Raw genomic sequence first — 16,125 nt, forward strand, 5'->3', positions numbered from 1 at the left:
GTGGTTCAGTTGATACGCTGGAAGGAAGGAATGCCATCCAGAGGGACCTTGACACGCTTGTGAGGTCGGCTGATGCCAGGCTCATGAAGTTTAACCATGCCAAGTGCAAAGTCCTACACCTGGGTTGAAGCAATCCCAGGCACAGCTACAGGCTGGGCAGAGAAGAGATTCAGAGCAGCCCTGCAGAGAAGGACTTGGGGGTGCTGGTCAATAAGAAACTTAACATGAGCTGGCTGCAGTGTGCGCTTGCAGCCCAGAAAGTCAACCGTATCCTGGGCTACATCAAAAGGAGTGTGACCAGCAGGTCAAAGGAGGTGATCCTGCACCTCTACTCTGCTCTCGTGAGACCTCACTTGGGAGTATTGTGTGCAGTTCTGGTGTCCTCAACATAAAAAGAACATAGAACTGTTGGAACAAGTCCAGAGGAGAGCCACAAGGATGGTCAGGGGACTGGAACACCTCCTATATGAAGACAGGCTGAGAAAGTTGGGGGCTGTTCAGGCTGGAGAAGAGAAGGCTGCATGGAGACCTCATAGCAGCCTTCCAGTATCTGAAGGAGGCCTATAAAGGATGCTGGTGAGGGACTCTTCATCAGTGACTGTAATGATAGGACAAAGGGTAACTTAAACAGGGGAAGTTTAGATTGGATATAAAGAGGAAGTTCTTTACTGTTAGGGTAATGAGGCACTGGAATGGGTTGCCCAGCAAAGCTGTGAATGCTCCCCATCCCTGGTGGTGTTCGAGGCCAGGCTGGACAGAGCCTTGGGTGACATGGTTTAGTGTGAGGTGTCCCTGCCCATGGCAGAGGGGCTGGAACTAGATGATCTTAAGGTTCCTTTCCAGCCCTAACTATTCTATGATTCTATGATTCTTTCTTCAGGCTATATGTAAGGAAATGAGATTCTTAGAATTGGAAACTGACTGTTTAGCTCTTTCATGTATAATGTTCTTGCTCATTCCATAAACTGGAATTAACATGTTCATATCAAACCTAGTTTATAACATGAATATTTAGTATTTTTTTCACAATAACAACTTATTGTTATTTAGGAAATAAAAGCTAAGATAATTCACTACACCCTCTCTCAGGCAGGCTTCAGTTTTCCATCTTCTTGCCTGTCCTGAGCTCCAGGAATTCACAATAGAAACTCAAGAAATCCATCCTTTCAGAAGCCCATTCTGAAGGAGAACAGTTTGCAACTCTTGTATTAATATTTATTTTATTAATAAAATCATTACTGCCTCTATCAAGCAACAGTGCTTTCTAATTACTTTTGCTTAACACAAAAAAACAAAACCCACACCAATCCCCAACCAGTTTACTGAAAATATCTCCATTATGCAAACTGAATTTATTGCTCAGCCCTGTTTCAGACACTTCCACAGAACTGTCTAAATATCTCTTTGCAATACAAAAAAATCAGAGTATTCATAAAAAAAATATCAAAAATCAAACCACACAAGACTAACAACCAATACCAAGTCTCCATTAAGACTGACATGTGTATGCATGATCACAGTGTAACCAAAATAAAGGAAAACCATTGCACCATCCTTACTGCATCTTGCTTAAGCTACCAAATCAGAAATCAGGAAGTTTTACTACATCAGTAATACACAAATGAAGATAAAGATCAAGCACTGGAATAATACAACATGGCAAATGCAAGCTTTTGGAACTCTTCCTTGTATAGGTAACCACCTCTACTGACAATAATTACAAAGCTTACATATGGCTAATTTTAAGCATTCTTAAAATTTATCAAGCATGAGACTTCTCTAAGCATTTTCCAAGATCCTCCATATGGATCCATGCAGAAAAGCTATCCTGACCAGCTAAAATCTTTTTGGAAAAACCCTAGAGCTCATGATAAGAACACTTTGTTGTTAAGAATTTGTAAACAGGATTGGAAATCTATTAATATAAACTACCACCAGGATTAAATTAGTGCTGGCCTTTCCATGAAAATGTTTGGGCATGGGGGGAGGGGAGGCACAACAGATGCCCTCAAGATTTCCCTTCCAGCTGAAGTCACACTGTGACTGCATAAGTCGGTGCAAGTCACTCTGTACAAAAGCAACACTATCAGAACCAACACAGCAACCATGGCAAAGACAGTACAAGCTCAAAGCAGTTTGCCTGGAAGTTGGACTTCCAGCTCTACAGAGCATTTTGTTTGTTGTTTTAATGACAGACCCTAGACCTTTCAAATCCCAAACTGAAAACCATGAATCCACCACTACAGGACTGCTACATCAACTCCTAATCACAGACACAGAGGTCATCACTGAAATTTTTATTTCAGGAATGAAAGAACTAAAAACCTTTACAGTAATAATCTTTAATAAACACCACCTGGCATTGACAACCAACTACAGCAGTAATTTACGAAGTCCAGGGTAGATTAGCAAGTTTAAATTTGCACTTATACAAACTGTTTATAATACCCAAAATTCCTCTTCATTCCTTGACCACCTAGCAGACTGCAGAACTTTTAACCTGAGTTCAAGCCTCCACTCTGCTCTAAATCAAACAAACACCTTTGAGGTGTTTTGCCTTATCTGGCTAAAAGCAACTCAACATCATGTATTGATTTTCATCGTCTGCCCCCATAACTACATTTGCTTGGCCAGTTCTTGATAGTTTGGTACTTGATCTAGTCCAGCACTATACAAGATTCATACTTTAGTCCTCTGTTCTAGAAAATTCAGTTCTTTACAGTCCCAGTGATTAATATGGCAATTAGTCCAATCAAACCCCACCTTTTTCATTCAATTAAAGACTACCATCACAGGAACATACCTGTTTTGGACAGATGGCATTATAATTCTATACTTGAAATACCTGAGAAAGCTATTCTAACAACCTAGTTTAACTACTTTTCCTCTCATGAAAAAAAGGGGAGATGAACATCTCATAAAATATCCCTGTAGAGTTGTCTGTTTACCAATCTCTGCCAAATGTGATAGGACTTACAAAACAAGAGCAGAAGCAACTGTGGCTTTCTGAATACAACACTCACATCTCAATACTATGACTTATCACCAGGCTGATCTTCATTGCTGGAAGTACAGTAAGACTCAGTGACAGCAGCTTTCCAAATTTATACATCAACAAAACATGAACATCCCATACTACTAGTAGCATTAATTACATACAGAAAATCATTACATTGCCTGTTGAAACCAAACGTGCATACGTGAGTGACTAAAAGAAAGCTTCATGAAAATCCAACCACCCTTTCCTATAAGGAAACATAACAGTACTCACCTCCATCTCATACAACCCATATTCTGCTTTGTACTGAAGGAAAACTTACTGAAATACACCAGGTTATCAGAGAGGTAGTTCCTATGCCTGAGTCTGGATCAGCAAGATCAAGGAGACTTTGATACCAAACTTACAGTAGTATAGTGAACATAAATAGTAAGATTTCGTAGTACTGTTCCGGGAACTTGTGTGCTACAAAGAAGTCCAGCTATTTTTCCCTAATTCACAAAGCTGGACTGGCTGTTTAGTAACACAGAAAAGCTACAGCATGTTTTTTGGCAAACATTAGTCATAATTAATACATAATTCTGAAAGTCACAAAGAAAAGGTTTTTTTCTTTATCTTTCAAGGCTAATTCATCTTTAGGAGATTTTGTCTGTATTTAGGTTCTTTACTCTTAGTAGCACAATAGAGGATCTTTTAGCATTATACAAAACCAGCAACATATTAACTTGTTCAGAGGAGGAAGCAAGTAGTAGATCATTTTCTTTTGGAAATGTTCTACAGAGTCATGTTCAGAAAGTACAGCCAAAGAACTACTACTCCCCTCTGTCGCTACTGCAAAGACTGTGACAAATGGTACATCTTCTGAAAAGTTGTGGCAGAGCCTTAGGCTGACCCCTGGAAAAACTTTGCAGCCTTCAGAGGCAAACTGTATCCCTACCCACAGAAACCTCTAACATGAGAGATTAAAAGGTACTTACCGAAGCCACAGATGAGAACAGCTTATTTTCTTATTGGGAACTCCTAGTCCTGCTCCACAGTGTTCCACTGATACCACTAACCTTCATTACAGCTGACCTGACAGAATTTGCCATACCCACATTTGCCTTGACCAGACATTACCTACAAATATGTAACACCTCAAAACGTGAAAAGATAGCAATAATAAAACACCACTTACTGTAATCACAGCTTTGCTCAGACAGATGGAACCTCTACAGCCATACTCCTTTTCATCTTCAGACTTATAATAACTGAGTGTGCTGCTTTTCAGAACTACCCATCGATCCTGCCATCCATGAATGTAGTTGGTCCACTGCAAAAAAAAAGAAGAAAAAAATTCCGAAGATCAGCTAATAGAAAAATAACAATACAAACCAATGTGGCTGATGTTTCTCAGGCTTTCCAGCATCAGCAGAACAAAAAAGCAATTTATTTTTATAAGTTCTTCCCAATTGAGAACCTTATTCTTCTCAGAGCTTATGAACTCCTAATGGTACTAAAACCAAGTTGTTTCGAACAAATAATGTAACAGACGATTTGACTACAACTGCATTGCCAAGGCCATTTAAAATAATAGAAATAAACATACTGATAACACAAATTGTGGAAAAGATGAGTTTCGCCACTCAACTTAAAATCTGAAGTTAGACCTAAAGCCAAACTTAAGTGAAATAATTTTGTTGATTTATTTTATATAAAAGTTAATTTCTATAAAAAATATTTTACTTAGGTATTTAGCTCTTTTCATATAAATACAAACATTCTATTACCCACCAGTATAATAGATAACTATTGGAGTGACTGGAGTAATCAGTTCTTTACCAATTTAATATTCCCCATAGACAGTGCTTTAGGTTTTAATTCCTAACCATTTTCTCAGTAAGATGATAACAGCCTATCAGCAGACATTCCAATCATCCTTCTGCTATTCAGATTTTTTTTTAAGGACTTCACATTCACACATGGAATAAAATAAATATCCCAGGAACAACTCCTGGATTCACCCTACAAATATAATAGTAAGGAGTAACCTGAAGCTGTGTTTATTGATCTTGTATTTGCAACATCTTCCCAACTGCACTCTGCACAATCAAACAACACTGACAGAGTATCAGGCCTGTTCTGTAACTCCAATTATAAACTGGTGCTTGATCTTCAATCACAGTGCAAAAAAACATAAATTAGGTTAAAAAAAAACAAAAGCACAAAAATTAATTTTATCACACAAGCATTTATTTGATCATGACAAATGTTCTTTTACCAAAAGCTCTGAGAAAGAAGCTCTTTTTTAGCATTTAAATCTAATCATTATTCATCATTTTGCAATAGATATAAAAATATATAAATGGAGAAGATTAACAGTCTTATGTCCACATTATATTGCACATACTAGTTAATACATGTCCCATAACTACGTGTTAACTCTAGTAATAACAACAGGTCTAAGTAAAACAAATTCTATAAATGAGAAACTCCTGATAATGTTCAAGCATAGGTGAGACACTGATTTGCTCTTCCAGGACAAAGCCCTTTTTGATCTCTTAATACATGAAATTGCTAAATTCAGTATTTCTTAAACAAAGCCTCAGCTATGCTCAGTACATGAACGGTAGCACAAGCAGGCCTGGAGGTTTATTATTTCCTGCCTTCCTCCTTCCTCATCTCTCACATTCCCAACTCCTCCCAGATGCGAAAGGCAAGAGTTCAAAGTTATATCGGGCAAAAGAGCAAGGGACAGGGAGGAAAGCACATTCCCTTCTTTGACAGAGTTAAGTGAGATAAATATAGCAGTCAATCTTGCATTTGCTGTTGCAATCAGTGCTTGTTGTTGCAATCAAAATGTGCCATGAATTAATAGGTTCCTTAAAGTGTATTGAATAGGCACAAGCTTTTGACAAAAAACAAAACACTTCCCACTTTTTTCCAACAGCTAGATTCCTGTACTTCAAGAAAGTGTATTCCACATTAAAATTCTTTCTTCATATCCACCTTAAAACCTTTAGCAGGAAATACAACAGGAAAAATTCTGTTCTGAAATACCTAGAAAGACCAGTAAGACATACTTCTAATATGCTTCTCTTACCATGTTACTCTATTTCCTTCAAAGCTTCTCTTTACTAAAGGGCAGAACAAATGAAACACTACTAAGCACAGAGAACTACAAGCATTGGATTTTTATTATAGACAGTAAGTTATTAAAAATAGGTATTTCCTTACTAGAAAGTTTGATATGCTACCACTTCAATTAGTTTGTTCCAGGTATTGCCAAGGCAGCAATTAATAAAAGGTAAACTTATCCCTCAGCATATTCACAGGCTCCACCATACTTGACTATTTGGATTACATTCCATGTTCTCACAAGTAAAGGCATCAACTACACTCAACATTATCATTCAGAAAAATAAAAAGTTTTCACATACCTAACTTCAGAATCTCAGGAGCCACATCTTCACCTGCTATGCCAGGAAGAAATAGCACCTGGACTTTATTTAGTTTGCCATCATAGAAATCAGTTACACCCCACAAATTACATCCCTTCTAATGACAAAAGCATCTAATCAGAGAAAAAATTTTCAACTGGAGAAAAATACAGCAAACCAAAACGTCATGTTTTAACTGCTCTAACATCTCACATCCATCCCATTCTCTCTCTCCCATTCACTATTAGAAGATAAGATCTTCCAAATGAAAACCAAGACACTTCTAACCGTCCCTCTCATTTCTGGTGTTAGCGTTTTCAGGCTGAAAGAAGTTCACTGACCCTCACAAAAAGCAGGCTGCTAGCCCTGTTACAGCTGTTTCCTCAGCATCCAGGGCCGGTTCACAATCTCTGTATCCTGTGACCTGTGCCTTCTATGCTGGCTTATGTTCAGTCTTATCACGAGAGCATGAGAAAAAAATCGAAGCATAAAGCTTTAATCCTAAAGCTATTTCAACCTTATTGTGAACGTACTCTCTGCAATAATTAAAAAAAATCGGAGTTCTAATTTAGTAATTTAACATTGAACTGCAAAGTACTCCTAAAACCAAAATTTCCCAGTAGCACCTAATACATACTTGCAAGTCCTCTTACTTTCTGTGATTAAAAAGTAAAACATTGCTTTCCGTTTTAAGAGGAGAAACAAGTTTCAGGGCCATTTTCCTTCTGCTCATCCCCACCTCCCGTATCCCTTGCTACAGCAGTATTTTATCTCTCTGCTTCGATACTTGAACTAAAGCCTGTGCCGTTCCTGTGCCGGTGTCCGCTCCTGGGAAGCGACCACAGGCTGCGCCTTCAGGGAGCTCCTGGAAAGCGAGCATGGTGCCGCGGCCCCTGCTCGCACGCGGGCCCGCAGCCGGCTCCGGCCAGAAGCCCGAGGCGCAGCGAAGACGCCCTCCCCCGGCGCACCCGGGCCGCGTCCTCCTAGCCCGACTCTCCGGAACCTCACGCTAGGCAGCCAACGGGTGCCGATCAGGGGCGGGAGGCGGCTGGGACCTCCAGGCCGGGCGGCAAACAACACCTTCCCCCGCCGTCCGGCCGAGATGAAGCCGCGCCCGTGGCGCTCCCCCGAAACAGATCTTCCTCCCGGGGTGGGGAGGGACGAGCGGCAGCTGCGCACAGGCGGGGAGCCCGGCCGCGGGGATGTGCCGGCGCCCGCGGCTGAGGGAGGGGGCGCGGGCGGGTGGCGCCGGGCGCCGCAGGGGCTGCCTGGCAGGCTCCCCAGTGTCAGGTGGCGGCTGCCCCAGCCGTGCCAGCGCCTCCCGTGGAGCAACCCGGCCGCTCCTCAAGGCCCCTCGGCCCGATCCTCCGGGGCGGGCAGGAGACAAGCAGAAGAGGCTGCCAGCCTCCGGCCAGCCACGAAGTGAGGCGGGGCCAGGGTGCGGAGAGGGGAAGCGAGAGGCCGCGGCGGGGGAGAGAGGCGGTTTACCTTGCTGAGCACCCCGCAGAACTCAACCTGCAGCTCGGTCTCAGGGTCCTCCTCAGAGCCGGAGGACTGGTTGTCGGCACAACTTGTCCAGCTCTGGTTGTCCGACATGGAGACCCGATCTGCAGCCACCGCCGAGCACGAAAGAGCCGAAGCGGCCCCCGCCCACAGCAGCTTTATCTTCCTCCTGCCGAAGGCACGGGAGCTGCAGGCTCCCCTGAGCGGCACCGCTCCGCGTCCGCGATGCCACCAGCGTCGCACGCCCGCCCCTGCCAGCGACCGGGCGGGCGGCGCAAAGACACGCAGGCTCAGGCTTCCCTCTCCCCGTAGCTCCGCAGCCCTTGCCCGCGGAAAGAGTCACAACATAGAGGTGGCGAGGGGAGGAGGAGCGAGCGCGCGTCCGCCTGCTGCACGCCCTACTCAAACATCCACCCCTCCTGCCGCCGCCATTTTATGCGAGGCGGGTGCTCGGTGCCACTATTTACCAGCTCGCCCCGCCCTCCGCCCAACCCCTTCGGCCGGTCTGGCGACAGCAGTAGTCTTGCCTCACGCAGCAGTCAGCGCCGCCGCTGTCTCTCGGGAAAGCTAGTTTTTGGCACTCGCAGGTTCAGCAAGGCGTGCTGGGAGATGTAGTCTGCTGAGGTGGCCACCTCCTTGACTCGCTCTAGTCGGCAGGCGGCTGCCATCTTGGTTTCGTCGTTTCTGTGGCGCTACCGGCGGGTGTCGCCTCCGTGCCTCCGGTGAGGTGGGGACTCAGTGGTGCTGCTTGGGGTGATGCTCGCGTGATTTTTTTGCGGGGTGAGGGAGGGCTCTTTCTTTAGGGAGGTGAGGTGTCTAGCTCTGCTTGCTTTCTAGCATGAGTGGTGGCTTTCTCTTCCTTGCCTCAAATCGCTAGGGCTGGGGGCTTTCCCTTAACAAAAATGGTGGCTGGGGAGGCTGCAGGAAGGGGCGGGAGGCGCTGCCAACTCTCGGGAGAAGCGTGAGCGGGGCGGGCCGCCCTTGCGCGGGGAGCGAATCTCTGCCTACTGCGCGGGGGTGGCAGCGGTACTCGGGGCTGCTGATGGAGGCCGTCGTCGTGCAGGTGGCAGCGATCGTGGTTAGGTATAGTGATCGGCAGCCCACTCCTTCCCGCCGGCGGGGTAGCTCTGTGCCCAAAAGCGTATGGTGAGCGGAGCGGCAAGGGGCGGTCAGCGGCCTGCCTCGGCTGTGAGGTAGCGCTGTCCGGAGTCTCCTTTGCCCAACGTTTCGTAGTTTAGGGACCGAAACGGTTTCTCTTTCTTCAGGCGTAGGTCTGAAATAAGTGTAGTTCCCGATATTTATGATTAGAGAAATATTTGCAGAAGGAGGAAAAAAGAAAAGCTAGTTGGACGTGTTACTTTACAACTTACGTGTTAAGTATCGTTTGTTGCAGAAGCTTCAGTTGGTTGTGTCGCAAGAGTAATGCTGTAGCATTGCATTTTTTCGGACTTCGTCCTTATGACAAATAATTGCGTAATTTTCCAATGTTATCCTGCTTGCCGATTTCCACTTGAGGGTTCATTATGGGTTTTGAAAGAGCTTTTGACATTGACACAGCTATTATGTGCATTATATATAGCAGCTGAAAGTTAGATAATAGCATCAGCTCAGTGTTTCTGGTATAAAGATATTTGCAATAAACGGAGAGTGCCTGATGAAGTAACATCATTTTTCCTAAGCAGTTAGAAATAAAGAATAATCACAGACGTCTTAATATTTGTGTCATCACTGGAATGCACAGAAAAATGTTGGCTGTGAGTCTGTTGTGGGTGCTATGTTTAGAAAAAAATTATGAAAAATTATTGAAAAATGTTTTTTGATTAACCAGCTGCTTGGAAGGAAACCAAGCAAGATACTTGTTTAGTGGCTGTTGCAACGTGGTGCTTTTGTTAGGCAAGCAGAGTGACAGTTTTGTATATATTGATACGTACAAGAATAATTCATAGTTCTTTGCAGTATGTTGATAAAATTCAGGAGTATCACCTGTAAAGCTGGTCATGTCTTCCGCATTACACTCTGATGAACTTCTCTATACTGACCAAGAGCAGGACTTGAAGAGACATGTCTGAACAAATCGTTTTGGCTGTGACAGTCATAGCCACAAGCTGTCATGTTTTCAGCCTAGGACTCTTAGATTAGTTCCAGTTCTTTTCATTGCTGTGTTTGTTCTTTTATCACAAGCCCCTCTACTTGATACATGCTTCTTCTGGTGTCTTAGAGATTGCAAGAAGTTTACAAATTACTGCATAAAAATAGTCATCAATTTTGTTAGAATAGTAGAACGGATAGTGTTGTTCTGTATTGCTGATACACTACTTGTAATACAAAAATGGGGATTTTTTTGGTGTTTTTTGTTGTGGCTTTTTTTTTGTGTGTGTATGTAGTTCTAAAGATGTCAGTCTTAAGCATCATGAAGCAGGTAGCTTGTTAAATACCTGATTTTTTTCAGCATCTGTATTGTACTTCTTATTTCAAATATTGCACCTTCTGGCTTAGTGTGTTCACTGTCTGTTAGTAAAACACATTTTCTAGTATGTTCATGCTTCTGGATATGTTTGTGGTTACAGACTCTTTTTCCTAAGAAAATGAAGGAGCTTTCTTTTATGTCATAGCATATTGCCTAATAATATAAGTTCTGAGATACAAATCATTCAGACTTTTTCCCCACAGATTTTGTCTTTCAAAAGGCAAAAATTGTCTTTGAGAATTGCTGTATTAGGGTTTTTCTTCCAAGTAAAAAAAAAAAAAAAAAAGGAAAAGAAAAAAAGTCCCCCCCAAAACCCAAAAGACAAAGAAAATCCCAAACCAGAATATTACTACTGCTTATTAATACATTGGCAATAAGCACATATCTTTAAAAATAAGGTTGCAGATAACTACACTACTTCTGCTGCAGCTTTTACTGATGAATGTTGTTAATAATTGTTCAGCTCCTTATTCATGGATTAAGCTGCTAAAACATGTTTTCAGTAAGCTGGAATTACTAGGAAAACTTGGTTAGAAACTTGAGATAGGTCTTCCAGGTTAAAAGTTCTTGTAAGATGCTGAATATAGACAGAAGATACCAGAGTACTTTCCCCTCTGGATTAACTTTGAAGTTTTAAAAGACAAAGACATTTTAGACAGAAGCTGAAAGCAGGATTTGGAGCAGAATTGTGCTGCCTCTTGCCTACAGAAAATTGATAATGGCTACTTCTTTCACTTGGGTTGCTTTTCACATAAGCAAAGAATTATTCAGTTTGAACGGTGTAAAATACATATTTTGATGAACTATGTCAAGCAGTCTCTATTATCGGTTCACTTTGCAGTATGAATTACTTTTTAAAAGGATTGAATTGTCTGTAATTTGTTGTATCTGAAAGCCAATGAGGTCAGAAAAGACTTCATTCTAGGGTTGTGTTTTTTTGAAGGCTAATTCTAGGTACTTGTGTGGGATCTGTGTTTTTGTAAAAACCTGAGTCAGCTGCTGCTTGAAAAACAGTCGTATTGGGCTGTGTCAGCTTGGACTTGAAACTTTTGCTTCTGTTAATCCTCACCCTGTTTTCCATTCAGTATTAATTTATTGTGTACCTTGGTTTACTACATTTGTTAAAACAGAAGTTTCTTAGAAGATTCTGTTTTCTAGGGAGCTACATTTTATATTGAGAGATAGAATAGTGAAACAGTAGCAGTTTTGAATGCACTAGTAGGCAGCCTAGGTGGTTAACACTGTGAGTAGTAGATGCTAGTAACATGCAGTTCCTCTTGCCAGTTTATTTTCTTGTAAATCAGTACAGAATTAAAACTGACAGGAGTCCTCTTCTCTGCACTATTTGGAAACCCTGTAGCTGAAAAGAATCGAGCAGGTAGTTCAGAAGGACTATCTGAGGTGCTTGCTTACACGTTTGTCTTTGTTGGTAGTTTATGCTGGTGAGAAGGAGAGACTTGAGAGCAGCTGATATACATAAATCATTATCGGAAGAGCATGTTTTTACAAGGAAATAAGACTTAAGGAGTTTGTTAAATCTGATCCTGTCAACCAGAATGTTCCCTTGCCAAATTAACATTCAGAAAAGACAGGTGCACTTCCTCTCAGAAAGTATGTGATGTTACTCTTTTGTGATAAAGCATTATCCAAGTAATGGATAAATTAAGTAGCATGAAATTAAGTGCACTACTGCAGTTTGTACTGTAACCTTTTAAATATCAGAAGTGTTAAAAATATTCTAGCTGAGTTGAATTTTCCTAGTTTGTTGAATATATGATTTTCTTTTTTAAAAAAATCAAGAAATAAAGCAGTGCATTTGTGGAAAATGCATGGATCAAATGGCCTGACTATTGGTACATGAATTGTTATACTAAAGTGTGTTAGCTAGGTTTTAGATCTTTCACAGTGGTGACTCTTCTGAGTTGCATGCATGGCCTACATGAAGATACGTCTGTGCAGTGAGTGGAGTAAGAAGTGTAGCTACGTGGCCGCCAGTTCAATCAGCAATTGGGAGTAAAACCAAAGTGGTGTTCATTAAAATGTAGATTTAGATGAATTGTGGCCTTTTTAGGAAGATCTCATATGGTCTCTTGTATTTATTACTTACTGTTTCAGTTGTACCCAGAGGCTTTGGTTCTAGGTAGCCTGTGATGTGCTTTCCAGTTCTAATAATTTCCAGCACAAGGGAAATATTTGAAAAGTTGGGATTGAGAGTTACTTTTGGAACAGTCTGCTTGGCTTGTTTGTTCAGTCTTCAGTCCTTTATTCTTGAAGTATTTCTCAATGCTTGGTAAAAAATAATGAAATAGATAAATTATTTCATGATTAATTGTGAGGTATGGTTTTTGTACATGTGATTTTCATTTCTGCACAGGAGTATTTTCATTCACTTACAGTAAGAGTTTATGAGCTTTCCATGTAACAAAGCTTCCTACCCAGTAATGTTATTCTGTGTTTCTGTTCCACGTTTTTGCTTTGCTTTAACTGTTGGTATCCACTGCCAAAGTCTTTGTCTTTAATTTTAGAAGTCCTTCCAGTAGCAACTTGAAAGTTACCTCCTCCACTTATAGACAAGAATGCTACCTGCTACCCTCCCCCCGTTCCCAAGTCAGAAAAATAATAGGTTAGTATTTAATTGTAGCCTGACTTCACAGACTTCTCTCATTTCACACCATACTTACTCAGTGTCATGCTGAGAGAGATGTAACATGTTCTGTTAGAGGAAACAGCTCATCTTACAGCATCTTCTTGAGATGACTGCATGCCAAAAATGTGTCACTTTTTGTCTGGACTGTTCTGAGTTAGTGCTTCATTAGACTATAAAGCTTTACCCACTTTTTCCAAGTTGTTACAGCAAAAATTTTGTAACATTGTGTCGCCACAAGATAAGTGTTTTCTCTAGGTCTGTTTTCCATTAAAATGGTACTACTTTAAGTCCTTACTAGTTTCTACACTGACATTTTGGTTCACCTTTTGCATTGTGTTTCAAACCTGTGCTTCTACTTAATTTCTTTTGAATATTTCCATTGCCATTTTGTGTATGGCAGATGATCCACTGGTTTTATCTGACAGTGATACACACTTTATCAGCTGGTACTAGCAACATATTTTGTTCCACAAAGGAAGCTGGAAAGATAAATTCCATTAGGAGACCACCATTTGTGAGAGTTTTTAGAAACAATTTTTTTTTTCCCATCACTGGTATCATCATGGTAAATTTTTTTCTTGCTCAGTGTGTAACAGTGTGATAGGGAAGGTTTTTGACTGACATGAAATAGTGTTTAAAGCCTCTTCTATGAAACTGAGCCTTTAAGAATGAACTGAATAAGGGGGAAAGATTTGTGTACGCTAGAGATAAGGACACACTCAGGATGTGCCTAAAAAATGTTGTGAACATTGGAATAGGAAATAGAAGCAGTCTTGTGTTCATTCAAGCTTCTTGAAGGGAAAGAGTGATGAAAGAACTAGGGAGATGGTGCAGGGGCATTTACCCTGAGTAAAGTATTTATTGGGAATTGTGCCCGTTATTTACCAGAGGCTGCCAGTAACAATGGAATTATTGTGGACTTATTGATATGGGGGTGCTTACAAGCTTGAGATGAAACTTGGGATGCAGTGCTGCTTCATTTGATTCAAGTTATGGTAAATGTGTATGTTAACTGTACGAGATTCTCTTACTGTAAGTGAAAAAATCATGAAAATATTTGTCATCATGGCTTTACTTTATAGGTACATGTAAAAGCTATGAAGCCATTCCCTTTTCTAATTGCCATTATAGGAGCTTAAGTGCTGCTAAAGGGTCAAGAGGAGTTCTGGTCTTTACATCACGTTCTGTTCTTTGAAATACAAGCTGGAGATAAACACAAGGGATCTTGCATCTTCAGAAGTCATCATAAATAATCTGAATTAATAGAATATATTTAAAGTTGGGATATTTTTGTTAGAATGTTTTTTAAAGATGGGTTTCTTTAATATCTTGACTTCAGTTGGGTAGTATGTTTCAGGAGATCTTCAGGAAAATATAATTGCCATTATTTTTAAAAAGTCACCCATGTAGTTTTTCAATAGCAAAAATCATCTCTAAATGCAAAAATAGATACTGACCTCCAGTTTGGTTGCTAATGAGGCCCAGTTAAGTCCTGGAGTTGGAAAGTGGCATTTAAAGAAAAAAATGTTACACTCTCAGGTTTGTGTAATTTGTGGTTAATTAATAAAGCTGCTGTGTGTACTTGGAAGGCTGTGGCTCTTCCAACAGGGAGTGCTCCTGTCAAAGGCAGTAGCTTGAAGGGAAAGTTTAGGGGTGAATGTGCTTCCTGCATGCCAGTAAAGCTGAAATGGTTTATGAGTCAGCAACTTGGGATAGGAAGAAATTCTTTCTATATGCTTTCCCAGTAACAAATACATGTTAAGTAATCTGTGCCAGTATCACATTTTCTGCTTGTTTTAATCTGGCAAAAATAAGACTACAGGTTCATGCCATAAAGGGTAAAGTTAGCTTAATTTAGGGATTTGGGTTTTGTTTTTTATTTTAATCAATTTAGTAACTAGACAGTTTACCATATAATTAAAGTCTATCAAAGGATTTAGCTATTGATTTTCATAAGCAACAAGGAAATATGTTAGAAGTTCCCATATCATAAGTACCTGCACTTGTAAGAACTTACTGATGACAGTAATTGAGTAATAGGGGCTTGGTAAGTTATGTTAGTTGGATACCATTAATGGAAAAAAGAATGCATTAATCTTACACTGGATTAAACAATAGTATTTCATTCAAAACTTGTAATTGAAGCCGTCTGTTTCTAAAAGATGAGATTTTTAGTGTCGAAGTTTTGAATTTGAGATAGAAATTAGTGGGAAAGAGACTACGGCCTGTATCAAGCAGGAATGGGGACTGAATGAACAATGGCCTTCTGCAGTTTAAGAATAATTCAGTTTCTTTTAATGTAATAATCTAGTGAGCAGTATTTCATGTTTAAGACAGTATTGTTTCATCATGCACGGTAATATACAGCCATAACTCTCATGTGCATGTGTAGGTACTGGCTTTTTCCAGAAGAAGATGGTGCTCATTTATTTCTGTAAGGGAGCTTTTAAAAAAGTGTATTTCTAGCTTAATATAAAAAAATAAAGTTTTACTCTGTGCAAACACTGACAAGAGTTACAGGTGGCTTTATATAGTGACAGTAACAGGTCAACCACTTTACAGGAATACAGGTCTTTGTGATGTTACTGTCTGAAAATGGATAAAATACTTATTCAATAAATATTACAAATTCATTCCATAAGGGTTTTTTTTTTCCTATTGTTCAACTGGAACTTGGAAACAAATGTATGATTTCATTATTTTTATTTATTTTTTTGTTCTTCCTCCCTCCCCCTCCAGGTGTTAAGTCTTAAAAGAGGTACTTGTTTTCAAGAAGTACGATGAGTGACACAAAAAAAGCTTGCAATAGCTCTTGCAATGATGGAGTTCTACTCAGAATGGGCCTCAATGATAACAAAGCTGGAATGCAAGGTTTGGATAAAGAGAAAATCAATAAAATTATCATGGAAGCTACTAAGGTTGGTTTGCTTACTCTTTTCCTGCTGCTTTATCCATTGTCCAGTATCATACGGTCCTCTTCCTCCCTTCTTCAAATGTTATCCCCCACATGGAGTAAATGGAGGGCATCTCCTAAGAGGAAATGCACGTGTGGGGAAGTAGGAGAAAGACTATAGAACTACCATAAGGATTC

At 40.6% G+C, this 16,125-nt stretch overlaps 2 protein-coding genes across 8 annotated transcripts in view; one reads left to right on the forward strand and one right to left on the reverse strand.

The window, feature by feature from the left end:
- Positions 1-8,357, reverse strand: part of CERT1 (ceramide transporter 1) — an 80,821-nt gene extending 72,464 nt beyond the window's left edge. Inside the window, exons 1-2 of one of the 2 annotated variants that reach the window (XM_061369573.1) lie at positions 7,906-8,357; positions 4,176-4,310 (exon numbers count right to left, since the gene is read on the reverse strand). In XM_061369573.1, coding sequence (XP_061225557.1) covers positions 4,176-4,310; positions 7,906-8,013 — 243 coding nt within the window. In that variant the 5' untranslated portion in view covers positions 8,014-8,357. The remainder of the gene's footprint in view (positions 1-4,175; positions 4,311-7,905) is intronic. The other variant, XM_061369574.1, reaches the window with a different exon arrangement.
- A 206-nt stretch (positions 8,358-8,563) lies between these two features.
- POLK (DNA polymerase kappa) overlaps positions 8,564-16,125 on the forward strand; it is a 34,623-nt gene continuing 27,061 nt past the window's right edge. For 3 of the 6 annotated variants that reach the window (XM_061369565.1, XM_061369570.1, XM_061369571.1), the window contains exons 1-2: positions 8,574-8,642; positions 15,774-15,952. In XM_061369565.1, coding sequence (XP_061225549.1) covers positions 15,815-15,952 — 138 coding nt within the window. In that variant the 5' untranslated portion in view covers positions 8,574-8,642; positions 15,774-15,814. Of the gene's footprint in view, positions 8,648-8,924; positions 9,114-14,388; positions 15,082-15,773; positions 15,953-16,125 lie in introns of those variants that run through there. The other 3 variants (XM_061369568.1, XM_061369569.1, XM_061369567.1) reach the window with 3 other exon arrangements.

The sequence above is a fragment of the Neopsephotus bourkii genome, unplaced genomic scaffold, assembly GCF_033783945.1.
Source record: "Neopsephotus bourkii isolate Nb327-2 ecotype Australia unplaced genomic scaffold, CSIRO-AGI_Nbou_v1 NB_1507, whole genome shotgun sequence".
Lineage (NCBI taxonomy): Eukaryota > Metazoa > Chordata > Aves > Psittaciformes > Psittacidae > Neopsephotus > Neopsephotus bourkii.